Source organism: Pogona vitticeps, chromosome 1, assembly GCF_051106095.1.
Source record: "Pogona vitticeps strain Pit_001003342236 chromosome 1, PviZW2.1, whole genome shotgun sequence".
NCBI classification, from domain to species: domain Eukaryota; kingdom Metazoa; phylum Chordata; class Lepidosauria; order Squamata; family Agamidae; genus Pogona; species Pogona vitticeps.
The window spans coordinates 246,944,474-246,965,168 of record NC_135783.1 but is presented as its reverse complement, the minus strand read 5'-3'; the positions used below and the strand labels follow the sequence as shown (position 1 = coordinate 246,965,168).

Sequence of the window (20,695 nt, the reverse complement as noted above, 5' to 3'; positions counted from 1 at the left end):
TCTGTTCCCTCCTGCGACAGCCATTTCTCAAGCAGCCTCACCAATTGGGCCCCCCACTTGGGTAAACCTGTCAGACACCCAGACTCCCACAACAGCTTCTTCTCCCCAGCTGCTGCTTCGTCCCAACCCAGTGTCTCACAGTCTGTCTCAGCATCTACTCTCACCACACAGGCATCACATATTTATACAGTACAGCCCCTCCTCCTGATGTCCCGCCTTCCACTCCCCATAGGATGGAACTTTCCCTCCAAACCCATGACAGACAGGTAACATCAGTGCTGTATGTAACAGTACCCTCCAAATATTTGGACTACAATTCCCATAGCCTCAGCCAGCATGGCCACATATAGTGGGGGACATCAGCACGGAAGGAATCTGTCTAGTAAAGCTATGGGAATTTAGTTAAAGAATCCTTGTTATCACAAAACCAAAGTTCTCATCGTTCCTAGGAATTAAAAATGCATGTTGAACCAGTTTAGGTGTGTAGTTTGGTATGTAAGGTAAAGGTAAAGGTTGTCCTTGACATTTAGTCCAGTCGTGTCCAACTCTAGGGCGCGGTGCTCATCTCTGTTTCCAAGCCATAGAACGAGCGTTTTTGTCTGAAGACAGATTCCGCGGTCACGTGGCCAGTGCGACTAGACACAGAACACCGTTACCTTCCCACCGAGGTGGTTATCTACTCGCATTTACATGCTTTCGAACTGCTAGGTTGGCAGGAGCTGGGACAAGCGATGGGAGCTCACTCCGATGAATGGATTCGATCTTACGACTGCTTGGTCTTCTGACCTTGCAGCACAGAGGCTTCTGCAGCTTAACCTGCAGTGCCACCACATCCCTAGTTTGGCATGTAGACATGCCCTAAAACAGACAGAGAGACTGGCAAGAGATGCAGGTATTTGTGTGTTGCTGTATTTGTTTATATTTCAGTGTATTTATATGTGTCTCTGCATAGGTGTATATCAGTGCTTTGTTAGCCTCTAAGGATGGGTCAGAACCTCACTGGATTTATATTTAGATGTCGATTTACACAGTCTGGACCTCTTGAAACATGGACTGAAATGAAATCCACACATTCCAGAGACTGAAATGCTATTTGTAACACACACGGAGTTGATTGAGGCATAGGAGAATACATAATTGGGGTGGAAGGGATCATGTCTATTGGAGAACATGTGCAAAAATGCCGATGTCTGGGGAAAAACCACGAAAATACATTTGAATTTTTGCATAGGGACAAACCGTGAGAGGGAAGGATTTCAATCTGATGCAGACCTCAGTTGACCCAAGCTCAAAGGGAGGAAAAAGAGAATCTTGATGAGATTTAGTTTGAGAGACACACTGTTGGCAGTGGCATCTCTCTCTGTGTGTGTGTCCTTTGCAGCATTTATCTCTTAGTCACTGCCAAGTCCCCTTCGTATATAGATATCAGGAATACAGGTATGTGATTCTGCTTGATCTTAGCTTAAATGTCTGCCCCCATTCCAGTACGGATCAAGTCTGCTAATGCATTTGGTTTGCCATCAAGGGTTTTATTGTATAAGCAGTGAAATTTGTCCATAAACCTCTAGAAGAAGAATGTGGGAATTTGTTTTTAACAATCCGCTATTGCACCTTTAGCACACCTTATGTTTGTTCTTTGGCCACTCTCTACCTCCCTGAAATTTCCCAGGAAATAGGGCTCTAAGCACCCAGGCCCTGGCAGGTGGGGAAATCAGGCTCTCTAACTATGCTTAGTTAATTGCGAGCTATGCTACAGGAGAATAAGCAACCTTCCGAGGCTCCCGGCTCCCCTGCCTCAACCAGCAACGATGTGGACGAAATGATTGATGGCGTGCCGTATCCCTCACTGCAGAACTACTCAGTGCTGCATGGCTTAGTGGGGCCAGCTTGCATCTTCTTGCGCCAGAGCATCGCTATCACACAGATCGTACGTACTGCAATTCTATTGCTCTGTTTAGACAGCACTTCATAATATAGCTACTGTTGTTCCCTCCCATAGTATAAGTGGATGCACAGTTGAAATGGATCGTTTCCAATATGTGGCAAGTGAAATGTTTCCTTCATTGAGTCACTTTCAAACAGGCCAAGAGCTAGACAGATCACTCTGTCCTTCCTATATTGGACTTTGAATGACTCAAAGATATCTTGCTGGAATCCTTCCAGTAACCCAGTAAGGTATAATCAGTATAATTATTCAAATATTACAGAAAGGCAATGAGAGAGAGAGAGAGAATGGCATACCTAAGACCATCTAGTGATTTCATGGCAGAAAGAAACCTCCAGGTGATGACTTCTTGATTTACAGTGTAATCTATAACTGGCTTACAATGTAAACTAGCTTTTGGACTACCGGGTCCCACCTAAGGATCTGCTATCACAACAGTCCTTTTGTCGCTCCGCAAGTTGCTGGAGAAGCCTTTCTCCAACTAATCTGTATTCACTGGTCCTGAGATGAGGCTTGCACTGAACTCAAGAGTGAGACACCATGAGACTCTCTTACCCTAGGCCAGTTTACTTAGGAGGAAGCTGCACTGAACATGCTGCATCTTACATCCAAGTAAACATGCACAGGACCAAACTGCAAAAGGAACAGGAGTGATTCACTGAGGGAATACGCTGGGCAAGGTGATGTTTTTGAGACTGAGGGCCTGTCCACACTGGTCCTTTTGGTGTGGGCTGCTGCAGTGTACAATAAATAGTGTTGGTTGAGCTGTGGAGAGAGGAGTGATATGCCATTTGGCACAATTTTCATGTCCTGATGGCATACAGACTTCAAACAATCCTCCAGCGTCTTCCTTCTTTGTAACCTGTACCAGCACACACCACACCTTACACAGAGCCAGACTCCCTACACACACACACACACACACACACCAGTTTTACCCATATTCATTCACTCTGTTTTGCATGGCAATTCTCTGAAACATCTGCTCAGCCATGCCTTCCATTGTCCTTTTGCTGTCTTCCCCCCTCCTCCCTCCTCTCATGTGGAAAACAGCCTCCAACTCTGTTGCCACTTTCCCTTCCCACCCACCCCCATGCTGGCCTTTCCACAGCTGGTTCTGGGAGAAATGCCTCACATTCAGCCACCAACACTGTCCAGGGCCTGGTACTATCATCATTCCTGCCCTTCACACTCAAGCAAGCACACACACTCCAGGAGAGGACAGAACATGGTGGCTGCAGCTCAAGTGGAAGCAGCCACATACCTCCTCCCTCACAGCCTGTGCCTCAGTGGAGCACCTCGGTTCCTTTTCAGCTCCTTCCATTGTCAACTGAACAGTTCACCTGCTTGCCTGCAGAGGGGCAAAGTGAATTGTTTAAATTGGATCTGCTAGATTGTCACTGATGCACTCATTCACTTTGATTAAATTAAAAGAAAACATTTTTCTTTGCCTTTCTGTGTACTGCTAATTGAAACAATAGCTGCAAGCAGTTTCTTGATCAGAAAAACACAGAAAAGCAAAGAAAAATGTTTTAATTTAATCTAGGTGAATCAGCTCATCAGTGACAATTTAGCAGGCACAATAGAAATGATTTCATTTCCCATGCCCCTTTGCAGACAAGCAGGGGAAGTGTTCAATTTGCCAATATCCTTAAGCAGCTTATAACCCACTTCAAGATACCTGAAATTAACACTGGAAGGTGCCTTTGACAGTTGCAAGCTCTGAGTGACCACAGGTGCTGGAACAGACTAAACAAGAGCCCACCAATCCACATCAGAGTAGTAGAACGCCCTGAAAAGAGTTCAGAAAGTTGCAGGTTAAGGCAAATTGGGCTGCTCCAGCAATTAATGTATGTGGACTCCAGAAAAAAGAGCAGACCAACCCACACCATCAGCACACCAAATAATGGACATATACCCACGTGGAAAGCCTTTGAGTCAGAGATAACCTCTGGGTAATAGGTCAGTAGCAAAAGGCTATAGGATGGATGAGAGTAGCCAAAGCTACCACCCGTGTTTTCTTTTCACTGGACTCTCTTTGCCTTTTCCCTCCAGGACAGAGAACTACGACCAGAGGAAATTGAAGGTAAAATGAAACTATCCTCAAATCTTTCATTTCCAGGACGCTGTATCATCTACACCTCACTCAGTCCCCTTTACTCAGGCTGCAACTGCAATGACAATTCAGGAAATGATGTGTGATAAGGACAGTCTGGTTCACATTATTTTCCTCTGACTACATTTGAATCAGACCACTGCTAGTTAATTCCCCCGATCTCTGCTGGGACTTCTACTTTTAAAAAAAGAATTGAATGCATGTGCAACTGTTCAGACAGTGTGATCACTTGAACCAGTGCAATGGGTGATCAGAGGTTGGCTTTCTAAGCTTCCTAGTTTAAGGTCAGAAGAAAGGAAGCGAAAAGGTATTCATGGGGATGTCCATTCCCCTCAACCTAACATCCGTCTGTCTCCAAATTGGCTTCTTTAAAGAGTTGGTGCCAGAGCTGGTGCACTACAGCATCTAGGAAGCATTTAAAAAAGTGAGCAAGTGAGTGAGCAAGGAATAAATCTACAGAGGAAGAAATCAGCATTCAATTCTTGTTTGCAGCTTGTTAAGGTAGCTCTGCTGTTGTCATGCCTCCTGCAGTAGAGACACCTTAACAAGGTGCTAGTAAGTGCAGTTTAGCAATGTCCTCTTTTCTCTTTGCTGACTGCTGTGTGATCCAGCAAAGCAAATTCACCCAATAAAACCTGACTTCTCATATGGGATTTCACTATTTTTGCTGTTGTGTTGCCGCACTCTCAGTTAATGCTTTATCTTGTTATTTTTTCCTGGTTTCCTGGCCTTCTTGTGCTTTATTCCCTTGCCTATTTTTGACACTCTCCCTGTGCATTCATTTGATCCTTTTGTCTCTAATTGGCTTATCACAACAGCTGATGATGAAGCTATCAGATATGTTGTTTAAATACCTTGACTCAGAAGTGTGAATTCAGCCCTTCTATGAAAGCTCTGATTGGCCTTACACTGGATACTTTGATGTGGAGGATTCCTAGCACTGATAATCAAAATATACTGTGCACCAATTCTGTCATTTTTTCAACATATTTTTTTCTGGTAAGCACAGAAGAGTTGAAAATAAAGACAGAAGGTGACATCATCTGGAGCTAACTCAGTAAAATGCTGTATTTGAGGCAAGACAATAGTGGAATAAAAACCTGGTCTTAGAGCATCCAGTATGCCTCAGCATTCCCGGCAGTCCCTACGGCTCTACTGTTTCTTTGGAGTAGAGCTCCACAGTCAGGCAAGGATACTATTAGAGTTGCGAAGTATAACCATTTTTAATTGCCTATAACACATCTAGTATACCTCATTTCATGGGCAAGTCTTCTACTTCCTATTTACATGCTTGTTTGTAAGACACAGATAGATTACCTGATTTACAAGAGAAACTAGTTAATCAATGCATTAGGAAAGGATAATAACTAACAATAGCTCAGTGGTAAGAATCTGCATAGGCTACAATTCTTTCCTTCTTCTTTGGCATCCTTCACTCTCGAGACACTATGGTAACATGCTCTGTATGGAGGAGCTGGAGGGTCCTCTCCAGAGCACGAAACCTGGGTAAAATAATATGGAGGATAGGCTGTTACCTAAGCAGCAAATCCCCCCTCTCCACGTCGCTAGGTATGCTTAATATGGAGAAACTTCTGTTCTATGGAAGTGGAACTCTTACAGCATCACTTCTTTTTCCAGAGCTAAAGGAGGCCTTCCGGGAGTTTGACAAAGACCATGATGGCTACATCAGCTACAAGGACCTGGGAGAATGTATGCGCACCATGGGCTACATGCCCACTGAGATGGAGCTTATTGAATTGTCCCAGCAGATCAGTACGTACCTAGAGTTACTACCCTGTTTCCCTGAAAATAAGATCCAACCTGAAAATAAGCCCTAGTATGATTTTTTAAGGATGCTCATAATATAAGCCCTACCCCAAAAAATAAGCCCTAGTTAAGTGAAACCCTGCCCTCCACCATTGTGTAGGAACCAGAAGATAACATGACTCTATTTGAATAAATGCAGATGGTTGTACATGGGAAAAAAAAATAAAACATCCCCTGAAAATAAGCCCTCCTGCATTTTTGGAGCAAAAATTAATATAAGACCCTGTCGTATTTTTGGGAAAACATGGTAAGCCAACCCAGTGCCCCAGCTTCTAATGGCATTAGGCAGACCTTGTGCCCTTTCTTTCTTTCCTTTTGCCTTCCATGGTTGGAATTGTGTCATGTCAGGAACTGACTTTTACTTCTCCACTGTGGTGCTGTTGTCTAAAGCAACATTCACTGTTTGAGCTCTCTAATTCTTCTTCAGCCATGCAGTAGAGGAATGCACCCATGAGGTTATTCTGGCCCCAATGAAGAACATCTCAAGTTCCTCTTCCTGCTTTAGTAAAATGTCTGTGATACCGCTCAACACGAACAATAGCCTTTGACCAGAAATATTCGTAGTGGGAAAGCTCTTGCCTTGTCTCATTTGGGTCAAAACCAAGACGGTTCTCCTTCCCTATTACAGATAAAGGCTTGACTTGTACACTTTAGGAAAGCTTCTGCTCCTCTCCTCTCCAGTTATATATTAATTTAGAAGCTACTTTAGATGGATTAAGATGGAAGAGCTCTGCTTATTTTGCTTCCCATCCCCTGAATCTGACATTAGGTTGATTCTTCCTTTAGTGGGAGCATCAGCCCCCTACAAGAGAGTATGTTGTAAGGGGAATGTCTACTCAACAGGGTAAATACAACTAGGAGTGTTGCAAAAATTTCACCAAGGTTGCAGTACTCAAGCACATGCTCACCCTGTCCATATGCAATTCCTCTGAGTAGAATCAAGTTACTCCTGTTGTGGACTCCCTACTGACAGCCACTCTGTCCTTTCTTCCAAGGAGCAAAGAATTCACACCGGAGACTAGAAATAGGGTAATGGGCCATGGAAGACATTGGCTAAAATACAGTAGAAAATTGCAACTAGAATAGGCCCACTGAATCAGTGGAACTTACTAAGTGATGACTCACCAACTTCCCATTGATTCAATGTGCTTACTGTAGTTGCAGCTTACTGCTGGATTTCAGTCATAGTCAGAGACAGGTGAAAATTCCACTGGGTCTCTTTTCCTTTCCAACTCTTTGCAAGGAGAAGAGGCTGGCAGTCCAGGCTTCTGACTTCCTTCTGAGGATCTTCAAGCACATATAGTTAGAAGGGGAAAATGTCAGCAGGGTCTTTTGTAAACAGCTTGTGACAAGAAGGAATGACCAACAAACCACTCCTGTCTTTATGGGTGCTGACCCCCCCACCTACTTTGGTGAGGGTAGGCAGCCCCCTTCTTTTCCTCTGGAGGTAATGAAACAGGAAGTGGAAGGAACTTGGGTCATTTGGCTCAGTCCATTCTAGAGTTGAGCACAAAGTTCCTTCCTGACCCATCTCTAGACACACGTAGTAGAGATGAGGGAGTCCAGGGGCACCCGTGGTTTTCAAATTGTGCACGTTCACGGCTCTTGCCTCCAAGAAGATAGACAAAATCACTTGGGAATATGAACTCTCATTTGGAACATCTGAAGCTCCGCAACTCCACGAATGCTTAGATTCTCCTGCATTTCCCAATCTGCTCCTTTGCATGGCATAGTAGACTCACAGAATCATAGAATCATGAAGTTGGAAGGGGCCTAGAAGGCCATTGGATCCAACCCCCTCTTCAGTGCAGGAGTACAAATCAAAGCATATCTGCCAGGTGGTTGTGTAAATTTCTCTTGAATGCCTCCAGTGTTGGAGCACTCACCACCTCTTAAAGTAAATTGGTCCCATTGCTGTACTCCTACTGCTCTAATAAAGCAGTATAACAACACTAGCAGTTTACACAAATATGCACACCAGATAAAAGGGAAAGTACATTGGTTATTTAGAGATACCTTAATACAGATAAGAGAATTCAGTGTCATAACAACTCTTTGTTGAGGAAGGAAATGTCAGGGAGGACAAGAGGACAGCACTTGGCATTGCGGGATCACAAGCATTTCATGACTTTCCTGCCAGCAAGAGGAAGAGTTGGGAAATATTATTTTTTGTACTACAACTCCCAGAAACCCACCCACCCCCCAATACTGGCTAGAGACCATGTTCACTAGGGGATTCTGGGAATTGTAAATCTTAGAATATAACACGTCTGACCTCTGGGCAGAAGGCAACTGTTACAATTTGAGCAGAAACTGAATTACAAGATGGTTAAGTTGAACATACAGTATATTAGTCTGTATGTCTAGAAGTATTACCCCTGTATTACTCAAAAGGCTTTTACACACTGTCAATTTCCCAGGGCTACTGTTTTGAACGCATAGAGTGGATATGTCCCACACTATTTGATGAGAGTTTTGAATTACAGACAAAAGAGCCATGAAATAGCTAAAAAGAGTCCAATGGCGTTTTAAAATCACGTTTGTATTATAAGCTTACATGGGGAGCCTCATATTCCTCAGCTACAGGCTATTCATGGTGAATTTCCTTGAACATTTCTTTCACATCAGCCCAGGTTATCTTTCATTGTTCAAAACTGAGGGTGCAAAATGGTGGTGTGAATCAGAAGTTATAAAGCCAAACCATTAACTATATGGCTTTTCTAACATAACTCAGAGTTCATGTTCTGATTATTTGCATTCGTAGAAGCCAATTCCTCTTCCTAGTTTGCTACAATAATAATGTAATCAATACCAGAGTTAGACCAAGATAGGGCAAGAAAGGCAGCACAGGAGGTCTGTTTGGAAGACGATTCAGTTCACACTTTATGAGTTGACCCACAGTATGAAATACTTGTGCTTTGTGCCAGACAAGTCAGAACTCACAGTGAGGTAAGTAATAATTTAAATAGCTTTACTAGGTGCACCCCCCATCAGTGAGTGTGTGACGAGATGGCCCAATTATCCTGGCCTGTATCAGTCTAGATTGTAATAAACAGGGTTGCTTTGAGATGTGATATGTTATTTGGGGCATTCCTTGCATCCACATGTGAGGATCAACCATGCTGCACCTCAAGCGATACTGTTTAGCACAGTCTAGACTGGTCTTTTCCTTTAAAGGGAAAGAAAAACAAACAAACAAAATTCCCATCTTATCTCCTTCTCTATGCTGTGTTTAAGCCACTGAATAATCTTGAGAAATGGAAAGCTTCCTTTCTGCACATCTGCAGAGAGGGAGAGGAAATTTTCCATTTCTTTTCAATTGTTGCTAATTGGGACAGCGCATCAGCGATTCCTGAAATAACTTTTTTTGTAAAAGCCTTTTCAAGGCTCCACTATTGCATTAATAGCAATTTAAAAGAAACTGAAATCTTCCTGTCCTTTCTCCTCTACAGGTGAGCAGGAAGGAAGCTTTCAATTTCTCAAGATTGTTCAGCAATTTATGCAGATTGACAGCTTAAACCACCCACTTTGGTTCAGCCTCAGATATCACATATGCTGGAACCAAAACATGCAATCCTACCTGCACCAAAAACACAGTAACCCTTAACAGTGACCCAAAATGGTGCATGTAGGCATGAATTAGGGATGGAATGGTTTGCGATGGCACATACGTCATGTGGTCACTGGGAAAAGGACTGAACTGCAGGACAAATCCCCACCTGGTTGCATCCTGAGTTTTCAACCCAGGACTCCTGAGTGCCAGTTCAACCCTATCTGTTTCTCCACACTGGATATCTATACTTAAATACTTCAGTCCTCTTCTGGCTGAAACTGTTTTTTTTTTCCCCTTTGCAGCCGGAGGGAAGGTGGATTTTGATGACTTTGTCGAACTTATGGGTCCAAAGATGCTGGCAGAGACAGCAGACATGATTGGGGTAAAAGAACTGCGGGATGCTTTCCGAGAGGTAAGACTTTGGCGCAAAGAGATAGCCTATAAACCAAAAGAACCTTAACGTCTGCGTAAGATGACTAGGGCAGTCTTTCCCTGTTTGTGAAATCAGACTTGAAAGGAATCCCATCCTTAAGTAAGCCCTGAAGACCTATTACCAAACAAAGCACACTAATCTGCATAATCCCGGAAGTGAGAGAACCACATGTGATGCCACTGTGTCACAGGGCATGATCACACAGAAAAACAGATTGCATTTTGGACTGCTCATGGAGCAGTCAGATACAGTCTATTTCCCAGTAATCACATGATGCATGGGAGTCCAGTTGTAGTGTTTCTACTTTTGGGGAATCACATGATAAACCTTATAAGGTGGTGCATGAAGAATTTTTTCAAGTCTGTGACCCCTTCAAATGTGCCAGGGCCCTCAGGTGGCCATATTGACTGTGTTGAGAATGGCTGGTTTAAACCATCATGCCCAGCTTAGTATGTCACCAGAATACCACCCACAGTCTCATCCCCTATCCTTTTGGAGAAGGAAAGAACTGATCACATGGGGAATGTCTGTTCAAACCATTCTGGCTTGAAAAAAAGTGGAAGCCCCCAGCATCAGAGAGAGAAAAAACCCTCTGCATCAGGAGCAAAAAGGACTGGACTGATTCAAATTGCTCTTTGTGTTGTGTGATCAGTTAGAAAAAGTGTATTAGTCTGTTTCATACCTGCAGCAAAGTCCACAGAGTCTGACCATGTAGCTGCAGCCTAGTATGTACCTCTGGGCATCAACAGACAGAATCCTATAGACTTCTGTGATCATGTAATGGCAGTCAAGTAAGTTTTTCCTCCTCTGCAGCAGACTCTGTATTGCTTGTCTGATGTTGTATATGATTGCAAAATTGGTCGTGCAATTGGTAATTTGCCCAAATGTGCAAAGGAAAACACAAAGAACCCTCCCAGTGTAATTGCCTCGCACATGCAATGGCTGTCATACAAGAAGGTAGCTTTTCAACTGTACTTCAGTTTTCCTGTAGCTTTTGAGACTATTTTGAGAAGGAAAGGTGTTTTTTTTTTTTAAAATCCTTGCCCAACATTTATTCCCTTAGGGGTGGGCACAATTGGGAATAGCTTTTTCATATATGAAAACTCTCTGCAGACATTCTCCCAAATCCTTTCTTTTTATACTTCTTATATCCATTCCTCTGCCATTTCCTGATTAAACTGACATGGTCAGGAGAAAGGTATTTCAGATATACTGATATTGAACATCTACACTCTTTCCCCTGCTGGCCTTTGTATCTTCTGCTCTTGAAAATGAGGGTTTTGAGTTTTTAGATACCCTGTCCAGATAAACTGAAGAGAAAGCATTTGAAAAAACTGATAAACATTATTGATGAAGCTGCAACAACTTAAGCAGCATGATGACCTTCTCACTTTCATCAGAGTTGAGGCAGTATAGGAAACAGTGATATGGTGTGCTATGAAGATACACATGGAATTGCCTTTTAGTTGGGTCAGAGGATACTACTGTCTGGTATCCAGTTTAGGCAGATAGTGAAATCTTGTTTGCTGCGCTAGTTTGAAAACATGATGATATTTAAAGAGAGGAAATTTTTGTGTGTTAAGGGAAGATGACAATCAAAATTCTTTCAGCAAAATGCAATTTGACGGCAGCTTCCAAGTGGCAGGGTTCCATCTGTATCCATTGTAATCTGTTTGAAATGTATGCTGTAATTATGTTCTTGTAGAAGAGCACAGTCTGTATTTCACATAAGTCCCAAACACGCTACTGTCTTTTCTTATTGTTTTTTAAGAAGTGGTATCTTCAAGTTTTGGTTCGGGCAGGAGACACAGAACAAAAGAACAGAAAATGTATGAGTTTTGCGGACTGCTAAACAAGTTGCTGAAATGAATAATACAGTACTATTTTTCTTCTTGTCTTCCAGTTTGACACAAATGGTGATGGGCAGATTAGCATAGCTGAACTACGAGAAGCAATGCGTAAGCTCTTGGGGCAACAGCTGAACTACCGTGAGGTGGATGAAATTCTCAAGGATGTTGATCTGAATGGAGATGGCCTTGTAGACTTTGAAGGTACCAGAAAAGATAGTAGTCCTTCCTCTTCGCTCAGTTGCAGTCCTTCCCCACTGAAATGGGATGCGAAGACTGGCAGTGGTAGAGTATTCTTGACTTTTGGAAGTAGGGGTATCTAAAATCTTCATGAGAGAGAAAAAAGTAAATACAGAATTCATGACTCTCACTTTTATTTCTCCCAGTTTGGGAATGATCATGGAGAATCTGATCATAAAGTTAACTTTGCAAGGATTTCTAGCAAATCAACATATTCTCATCAGTATATTGCAATATATTCAGTGAGCTCCATTAAAAGTATGTAGCCAGGAAAATGGAATGTTTAAACATTGCAGTGCTTGTCAGTGAACTAAAGTGGACTGGAATGTGAAATTTTCAGTCAGGCAATTACAAACTGTTTTACTGTGGAAATTACAAACTCAGAAAAAAATTTGGTGGCTCTAACACTGAGACAAATGAAACATAGGCAGTTAGGAACTATAATGCAAAGTCTGACTAAACAATATCAGTCAGACTCCTGGGAAAACCCATCAACATGGCCATCATTCAAGTCTATGCTCCCTTGCATGGACTTTGCCCTACAGATGATGAAGATGATGAAATTGAAAGCTTCAATGCAAGCATCAAGGAGGAAATTGACCACACACCAAAAGAAGACATGCTTATAATCATAGGTAAAGAGAACACAAACGTAGAAAACACAGCAGAACCAGATGTTGTTGGAAAATTTGATCTAGAAGTCAGAAATGAAGAAAGATAATGACTCAAGAGTTTGGAGAAGCCAACAATATGTTTATTGCAAATACGTGCTTCAAGCAAGTATACACATACACATCACCAATGGCCAATACAGAAATCAAATAGATTACATAATTGGAAGCAGAATATTGAGAAGCTGTAGCAAAGGTGATAGAAGCAGGGTCAGAATCCTGAATGCAGCTTTTCAGCAACTGTCATATAGAGATGAAGAGAACTATTACAAGAACCAGTGCAAAGAAATACTGAAGGGGAAAAGCAATAGATCTCTTCCAGAAGATCAAAGACAGCAAAGAGAAATATAAAGCTAGTTTAGGAATGCTGAAAAACCAACAGGGAATCTCACTATCTGACTAGAATAAAATAAAGAGGTTAGAAACAGTATACTGAAGACCCATACAGAAGAGATAAAAGGATGGAGGAGGAGTGAAAACTGGTAGAAGAAACACCAGTGATTTAAGATATGGAAATGACCCCATCATACTGGCAGAAAGCAGCAATAACCTGAAATGATTTTTGGTAAAAGAAGAAAGTGCCAAAGCACGACTGTAGTTGAACATTAAGAAGATAAAAATCATGACTACAGAAGAACTATACAACTTTGACATTGACAATGAAGAAAATGAAGTAATGAAACATTTTGTATTCCTTGGTTCAATCATCAGTCCAAACAGAGACTTGCAGAAAAAAGACTCCAGTCTCAGTCTTTAGTAGGGCAGCAATGAAGGAATTAGGAAAGATTATCAAGTGTAAGGATGTGTCATCCATACTCTTGCATTCCCGATCACCATGTATGGATATGAAAGCTGGAGAGTTAAGAAAGCTGACAGGGAAAAAAATGATTCCTTTGAAATATGGTACTGGGGTAGAGCTTTGTGGATACCCTGGATTCTTAGGAAGATGTATAAGCAGTTCCTAGATCAAATCAAGACCAAACTGTCTCTGGTGGCAAAAATGTTGAAACTGAGGCTATCCTACTTTGGACACATAGTGAGAAAGCAAAATTCTCTGGAAAAGACAAGAATGCTGGGAAAGGTGGAAGGCAGCAGGAAAAGAGGAATACCAAATACAAGATGGACTGACTCCCTAAATGAACCCACAGCCTTGAGTTTGGTATAGCTGAGCAGGGCAGTTGAGGACATGACATTTTGGAGATCTCTCATTCATAAGACCACCATAAATCAAAGGCAACTTGATGGCACATAACAGTAACAACTACAACTAGGGATGTCACTCTGTTCATATTGAAATCTGCACTTCATGAATCAAAATCCTTAGATTTTGCCCTCTCTTAACAGTGGTCCTGGAGGGATTATAGAGCCTCCATGGTTCACAGCCACTGCAGCCCTTGCACCTAGTTTCATTACATTCTGTGGGAACTGCGAATTCATGAGCATCCTTTGGCATAGCTGTGTCTTGGGCCCTATTTCCTGGTCACATGAAGTGTTGCAGAATTTTTGAAGAGTGAGATGCAATATTAGGAACTGAGGAGGGAGGGAGGGGTGGATCGAGAGAGAGACATGACAAATTCTGCTGGATTCTGCACTCTTTGAGACTATCTATAAAATATGGCAACTGATACCCTTCTTCAATACCCTCCTTCCTTTTTATGAGCAATGCAATTATGTTTTTCCTCCCTTTCTGTTATGACTATATCTTTGGATTTTCCTCCTGCAGAGTTTGTACGGATGATGTCTCGCTGAGAGCAGCTAGTAGCAGCCTGGGGCTGATGTGCCTTATTGAAAGAAAAGACTTTACACTTCCATATATTCCAATGGATCTAACCACCAGGAGTCAATAAGCAACTTGCTATTGGAGTGGCCCACACACCCCTGTGCACCCTGCCCGGAGCCAAACAGTCATTCCTAAAGCGCAGAGACCCACATGAACATCAGATCTTTCAATGGCATCCTGGACCAGAGCCTACTAAAGCTACTGTATTAGATATAAAAAACAAGCTTCTACCCTAAGTTTTCTCAAGGTCTGGCTATCATCATACTTCGCCTTTGAACTGTTTGGTGTAATGCTGATCTTTGTTACGGAGGGAGCAGGGTTAACCAACCAATCTCCTTGATTGGTTCTGCGTGCAGTTGTTTAAAATATTCCGAATGCCAAGCTATCCTTTTGCAAGACAGGATGCTTCTCTTCACTTTTCTCTCTTCTAAATGGTGTTTGTGTCTATAAACGCATATTGTTTCCTACTGTGGCCTGAATCATAACATCATCACCCCTTCTCTGGGGTATCACTGTAAATGATATTATTAATAGCTTCCCTTCCTTGACATGATAGAAGTTCAAGAACAATGCCCAGTGGTGATAAGGGGCTGCCTTGTGGCCCAAAACAGCACATGATACAGTATGTTCTAGAAATTGGACAGGCTGGTGACTGGTGCTTGTTCTGAAGACACCCCAGTGGAGTGGGATCTGTTGTACCTGAATATTTTTAGGGGTACAGCTGTGATTCCTGAAGTACTTCTCCACTAACAGATCTAGAAATCTAATACCTCATTCCTCTACCTGCAGGACCTACTTCTGCTTTCCCAGGCTCTGCAGATGTTAGGTTCCTCTATAGATTGTCCTTTGATTAAGTGAATGCGGCACATTGACCATTCATAGCTGAGTTCAGAATCCTATATCCTTGTGGTTTTCAAACTGCTCTGAAGAATTCTGGAGTCTGTTGTAAGCTTATTTGCTCAATGAGAAAATCAGTAACAATGGATAAACTTTTCCAATTGTATTCTACACAACAAAATACTTAGGGAGTACTTGGTGAGCTATATAGATAAGATTCCCTGTTTAGGTCCCATTGCTCCACTTTTGAAAATAAGTGCAGAACATTGCAGAAAATATCCAATTCAAAACTGAGATGGTTGTTGCTCTTTTTCTCATTTCAACTCTGTTTTTTTATTAATTTTTTTGTTTTGGAGAGAAGTCAAATACACTTGGAAAAAGATTGTGCCATTGCATAAATTATTCCTCAACTGTGCATGTGACTGACATTGTTTATCTCACAGATGCAAGGCCACACAATTGGCTGTATCAGAGCACATCTTCAAACAAGTTTAGTGAACCTAGGTTTCACTGTGTATTAGCATATTATTAACCATCACCATGATGCATATTATTAACAATGCTGAAGTAAGCTTATACATCTTCTATCAAGAATGTTATACAGTACTGTTGACACTGAAAGACAGGATGATTAACCTTAGCTATTAACAAATGAACTGGCTGGATAGCTTAATGGTTTAGGTATGGGAGTTCAATTCCCCTCTGTGTGAGCCGAGCCAGCCTGTGTGGCCTTGGGCAAGATGCATAGTTTTAGGATACCTCCAGAAGAAGGGAACGGTAAACCACATTTAAGTGCTCTACCTAAAAACCCCTGAGAAGAACTGCCATAAGTCAGAATTGACTTAATGGCATGTTTGTTTGTTTGTTTGTTTGTTTATTATATCAGACAAAATCATATGCCCTATTATTTATCTATTTATTTATTTTCTGGGTGTCACCCTATTAAAAAAGCTAAAAGATTAACTTTATGTGTTATGATTGATTAGTAAGCTAAATCTGTAAGCAGTTACAGATCACAACAATGACTTGGGAATAAAAATCACTTTCATTCTTTTCAAGTGAAACAGAAATGTTTCACAAAAGTCACTGTCCTAGAAGATTCAATAAGCAGTATCCTATTGAGTAACTTTGTGTCCAGCACAACAGATTAGGCACCAGAAATGTTAAACTTACACTAATTAGAAACTTCCTCTCCCATTCTTTCCTGCTTTAGGTTCCAAGTCTCCCTCGGGCTTCCTTTTTCCCTGGGGAAGCTTCCAGGAGCCTTGAGACGGACATGTGTATGAAACCTTTAAATGTGGCACCAGCCTAAGGTTCTCAACAGTTTTCCTAAGCCAAAAGGGAGCCTCAGAGCCTAAAGGGGGTGGGGCAAGAATCTTTTAATTAGTGTGTTAAATGCTTCTAGTGCCCAATCTGAGTTGTGCTGAAGGCAAAGTAATGCAACAGGATTTTGCCCATTCCATCTTAACTTGTTTGAGTTATTTAATTTATATAGGCATCACCAACAGTTCTTCTAGGTTCAGTCTCTATGTCAAGAGTAATACAATAAGATAAAACAATAAAACAAATAAATAAAGTTCCTTCCTAAAGAGTCAGCATAAAACAACCAGCAGCTCAGCTTGAAAACTAACTACGTAACACAAGTGCCCAAGGATGTTTTAAAAGTCTGGGCAAATAAAATTTGGCGCGCATACATCCCTTGATCTAGAAAATCTACTGGAAATTCCAAATATTAGGGATGAGTGGTAGTTACTTAGTGGCAAGGGACACTATACATGCTCAGAGGCATTTCCCTCTCCACCCCCCTTCTTCATATACCTAAGGCAGAGTTCTGGTAATCGTCAGCTACTGTAATTCCCATTCAAACTTGTTAAGAACAATATCTATTAGCAAGTTATAATTAGAGTTTAACCTGTGTAATTGAATATGCTCAATTGATTCTGTACCATTTTTATTGTCTATTAAAATGTATGAAACTAAATCAAGTTGCTTACAAAAAATACCAATCAGCCATTTTTATTATTCTTTAGAGGTGTGCTCTCCAAAAATATTTAGAGGAATGATTAGAGAAATATCTCCCAAAAAAGTATTCATTTACTGTTCTTTAAAATGTATTGATTTTTTTCTTGCCATGGTTATCCTCAAGGCTCATAAACATCTCATCATTTCATAGCAGACAGGTGATGATGTCCTGTTGCTCTTTTTAAAATTCTGAACCATTAAAAGAGATGATGGCTGGGCTTGCCATCAGAGACAGCAAAGCATCTGTCAGGGCAAGGGGCTCACTGCCCTCCTTGTCCTCCCCCAGCCAGTGTGCCATGACAGTAAAGAGAAGCGCAGCAACCTCCACTTACAACTTACCTTGTCCTCTCCTTCCACGTTAGAATGTGTAGGCATCCTTCCGTCTCGAGAGACTATGGTAACATGCTCTGAATAGAGGTCTTGGAACAGAGTCTAGTGTGGCTGAGAAGGCCAATTCGAGAGTGACAATCCCTTCCACACTGAAGACAAATGCAATCTGTCCCCTGTCCAGCTCCCCAATTTTGCTGGTTTCAGGATTACCTCTGCCTCGGCCTGCTGAACAAGTGTCTCTTCAAACTGGGAGAGGCCACGCCTGCCTCCAGGCTGAGCGCTCAGATGTCAACATTTCCCATCTATTGAGGTCCAGTCCTAAGGCCTTCAGATCCTGCTTGCAGATATGCTTGTATCGCTGTGGCCTCCCTCTGAGGCACTTTCCCTGCACTAATTCTCCATACAGGAGATCTTTTGGAATTCGACTGTCAGCCATTCTCACAACATGCCCAAGCCAATGTAGACATCACTGTTTCAGTAATGTATGCATTCTAAAAATTCCAGCGCATTCTAGGGCTACTCTGTTTGGAACTTTGTCCTGCCTGGTGATACCAAAAACATGTAGTATCACCAGACAACACATATGAAACGTGTTCTGCTTCCTCTCCTGCCATGCACAAAGCGTCCAGGACTCACTGCAGTACAGGAATGTGCTCAGGACACAGGCTCTATAGACCTGGATCTTGGTATACAGTATTAGCTTCTTATTAAGCTATACTCTTTTTGTGAATCTAGAGAACATGGTAGCTGCTTTGCCAATGTGTTTATCCAGCTCAACATCTAGAGAGAGAGTGTCAGAGATCATTGAGCCAAGGTACACAAAATCATGAACAACCTCTGATCTTGTGTAGAGATGGTAGTAAAGGGAGGTGGGTCCACACCCTGGCCCATGACTTATGTTTTCTTCAGGCTGATTGTTAATCTAAAATCTTGGCAGGCCTTGCTAAAGTGGTTCATAAATGGTTGGAGTTCTTCAGCAGAATCGGCAACGACAGCTGCATCACAGCTGTAAGAATGACAGGTTAGAATGACAAGGGAGGTAAATGGGCAGCAGCAACTGCTGAGCAAGAAAAAGTGGAGTGCTCTATGTGGGGGTGGAAGCTTCCCTCTTGGGACAACCTTGTCCAAGCCTGCCAGCCCACATCTGCAACTGGCACTAATCACTGACACAAGCAATAAATAGTGCACAGAATATTTACTAAGCAAACAAATCACTGAGGATTCCAAAATGCATTGCATGGCAAACACTCCTTCAAGGCAACATATTATGCAACGAGCGCACCTATGATTAAAACATTCAGATAGCCAAAGTAATTGTCTTTGTCAAAACAGCCCATTACTGGACCCAGTCATCACATGCTGTTCATTTTTATGGAATCCATTCTAAATATTGTCGTCATTTCACAACAGGCTGAGAAAACAACAAGAGTTATCCAGAGATTCTTAGATAATTTTCTTTTTATAAAACAAAATCCTCACTTATTACAAGCTACTAATCAGCACCGGTTTTAAAATGTATTTTAGTAGATACTGCTTATCCTTTCCCTTTCTCAATGCTGGACAGAGTAGTTTTTTATTATCACTGCAGAACATTAATCTATCATCCTAATCTCTTGTAAATACAAATCAAAAACATTCCTGGAATATTGGTCTTTTGTTTTTGTTGCATCACAACTGACCAGTTTGGGCATCCTTATCTAATCACAGGATTTCTTCCCAATTATGCTTAACAAGTAGAAGCTTGCAGTCATTTGCTGAAAGGTTTAATTCTAATTACAGTAGTCATAGGCAGAGCACAAAGCCCTAGATGTTTCATAATAAAATATCTCATTAAGACTTAAAATGAATACACTATTGAAATTTAACAACACAACAAACTTTGTTATACAATTAAAATAACTGTTATACAACAAATTAAGGTCATTAAAATGGATATGACACCTCTCTCTATACCTGTAGTCGATGGACTTATTTTTTAAGTTCTTTGTCAACCTCTTTTACATTAGCAGAGTTTATCATGTACCATTTAAAACTGGAAAGACATTTGTTAAGGGAAATTAATTTTAGCTTCTTATCAACCCCTGTATTTTCCACAGCTTTGTGTCACTTTTAAAAAATATACACATAAACAAAACCAAGCAGCAGTACCTTCTCCCTCTCTCTCTATTAAATGTTTGATTAGGTTTAGAGTCTTAAAAGAATAATAAAACAAAGTTGCATATAGTAACTCTGAATAAGTGAATCCCCAAGGCCTGCTTGTAGCTTTGTCTCTATGGAAAGTCAGATATTTCTGCAACATAGTGATTAAAAACAGTACTGCAGCTACTGATACTGTAGATGGTACCCTGCTTCCCTGAAAATAAGACCTAACCTGAAAATAAAGCAAACAAAGCAAAGGAAAAGCGTGCTGCTTATATACCGCCCCATAGCGCTTCGAGCACTCTCTGGGCAGTTTACAAGTTAATTATGCAGGCTACACATTGCCCCCCCCCCCAGCGAGCTGGGTACTCATTTTACCGACCTCAGAAGGATAGAAGGCTGAGTCAACCTTGAGTCGCTACCTGGGATTGAACCCCAGGCCGTGAGTACAGTTTTGGCTGCAGTACAGCAGTTTAGCCACTGCATCACAAGGCTCATAAGCCTTAGTATGATTTTTCAGGATGCTCGTAATATAAGCCCTACCCGAAAAATAAGCCCTGCTTAAGTGAAACCCCACCCTCCACCATTGTGCAGCAGCCAGAAGAAGATAACATGACTGTATTTGAATAAATGTAGATTGTTGTACATGAAAAAAAAAATCCCCTGAAAATAAGCCCTAATGTGTTATTTTGAGCAAAAATTAATATAAGACCCTCTTATTTTCAGGGAAACACTGTAGTTGGGAGTAGACATGGGGGATTCGTCTTCACTTGATGAAGAAAAATCCTACTGGCACACGTGGCTGGCCTGATTAACAGCCACTCCTAGAACGCGGCAGACCACTTACAGCCCAGTGTGTGGCTCATGCGTCTGGCATCATCAACAGCACTCCCTGCCTTGCTGGCCACTCCAGCAAGGGAGCAGGATGACAAGTCTTCCTGCTCAGCTGCTGAGT

General features: G+C 41.7%; 1 protein-coding gene across 1 annotated transcript; it reads left to right on the top strand.

Annotated features, from left to right (window-relative positions):
- The first annotated feature begins 399 nt into the window (after positions 1–399).
- CABP2 (calcium binding protein 2) lies at positions 400–16,555 on the top strand. Its single transcript, XM_020792423.3, has 6 exons — positions 400–1,927; positions 4,001–4,031; positions 5,700–5,834; positions 9,744–9,853; positions 11,778–11,925; positions 14,356–16,555. Exons 1-6 carry the CDS (start codon positions 1,748–1,750, stop codon positions 14,379–14,381), a joined length of 630 nt encoding a protein of 209 aa, XP_020648082.3. The 5' UTR covers positions 400–1,747; the 3' UTR covers positions 14,382–16,555.
- The last annotated feature ends 4,140 nt before the right edge of the window (positions 16,556–20,695 follow it).

What these genes read in the sequence shown, in the direction of transcription:
- CABP2 (XM_020792423.3), top strand. Translation starts at nt 1,748, where the DNA reads ATGCTACAGGAGAATAAGCAACCTTCCGAGGCTCCCGGCTCCCCTGCC. An exon ending in TGAATTGTCCCAGCAGATCA is followed by an intron (nt 5,835 to 9,743) that starts GTACGTACCTAG and finishes TCCCCTTTGCAG; the next exon opens with CCGGAGGGAAGGTGGATTTT. An exon ending in TGGCCTTGTAGACTTTGAAG is followed by an intron (nt 11,926 to 14,355) that starts GTACCAGAAAAG and finishes TTCCTCCTGCAG; the next exon opens with AGTTTGTACGGATGATGTCT.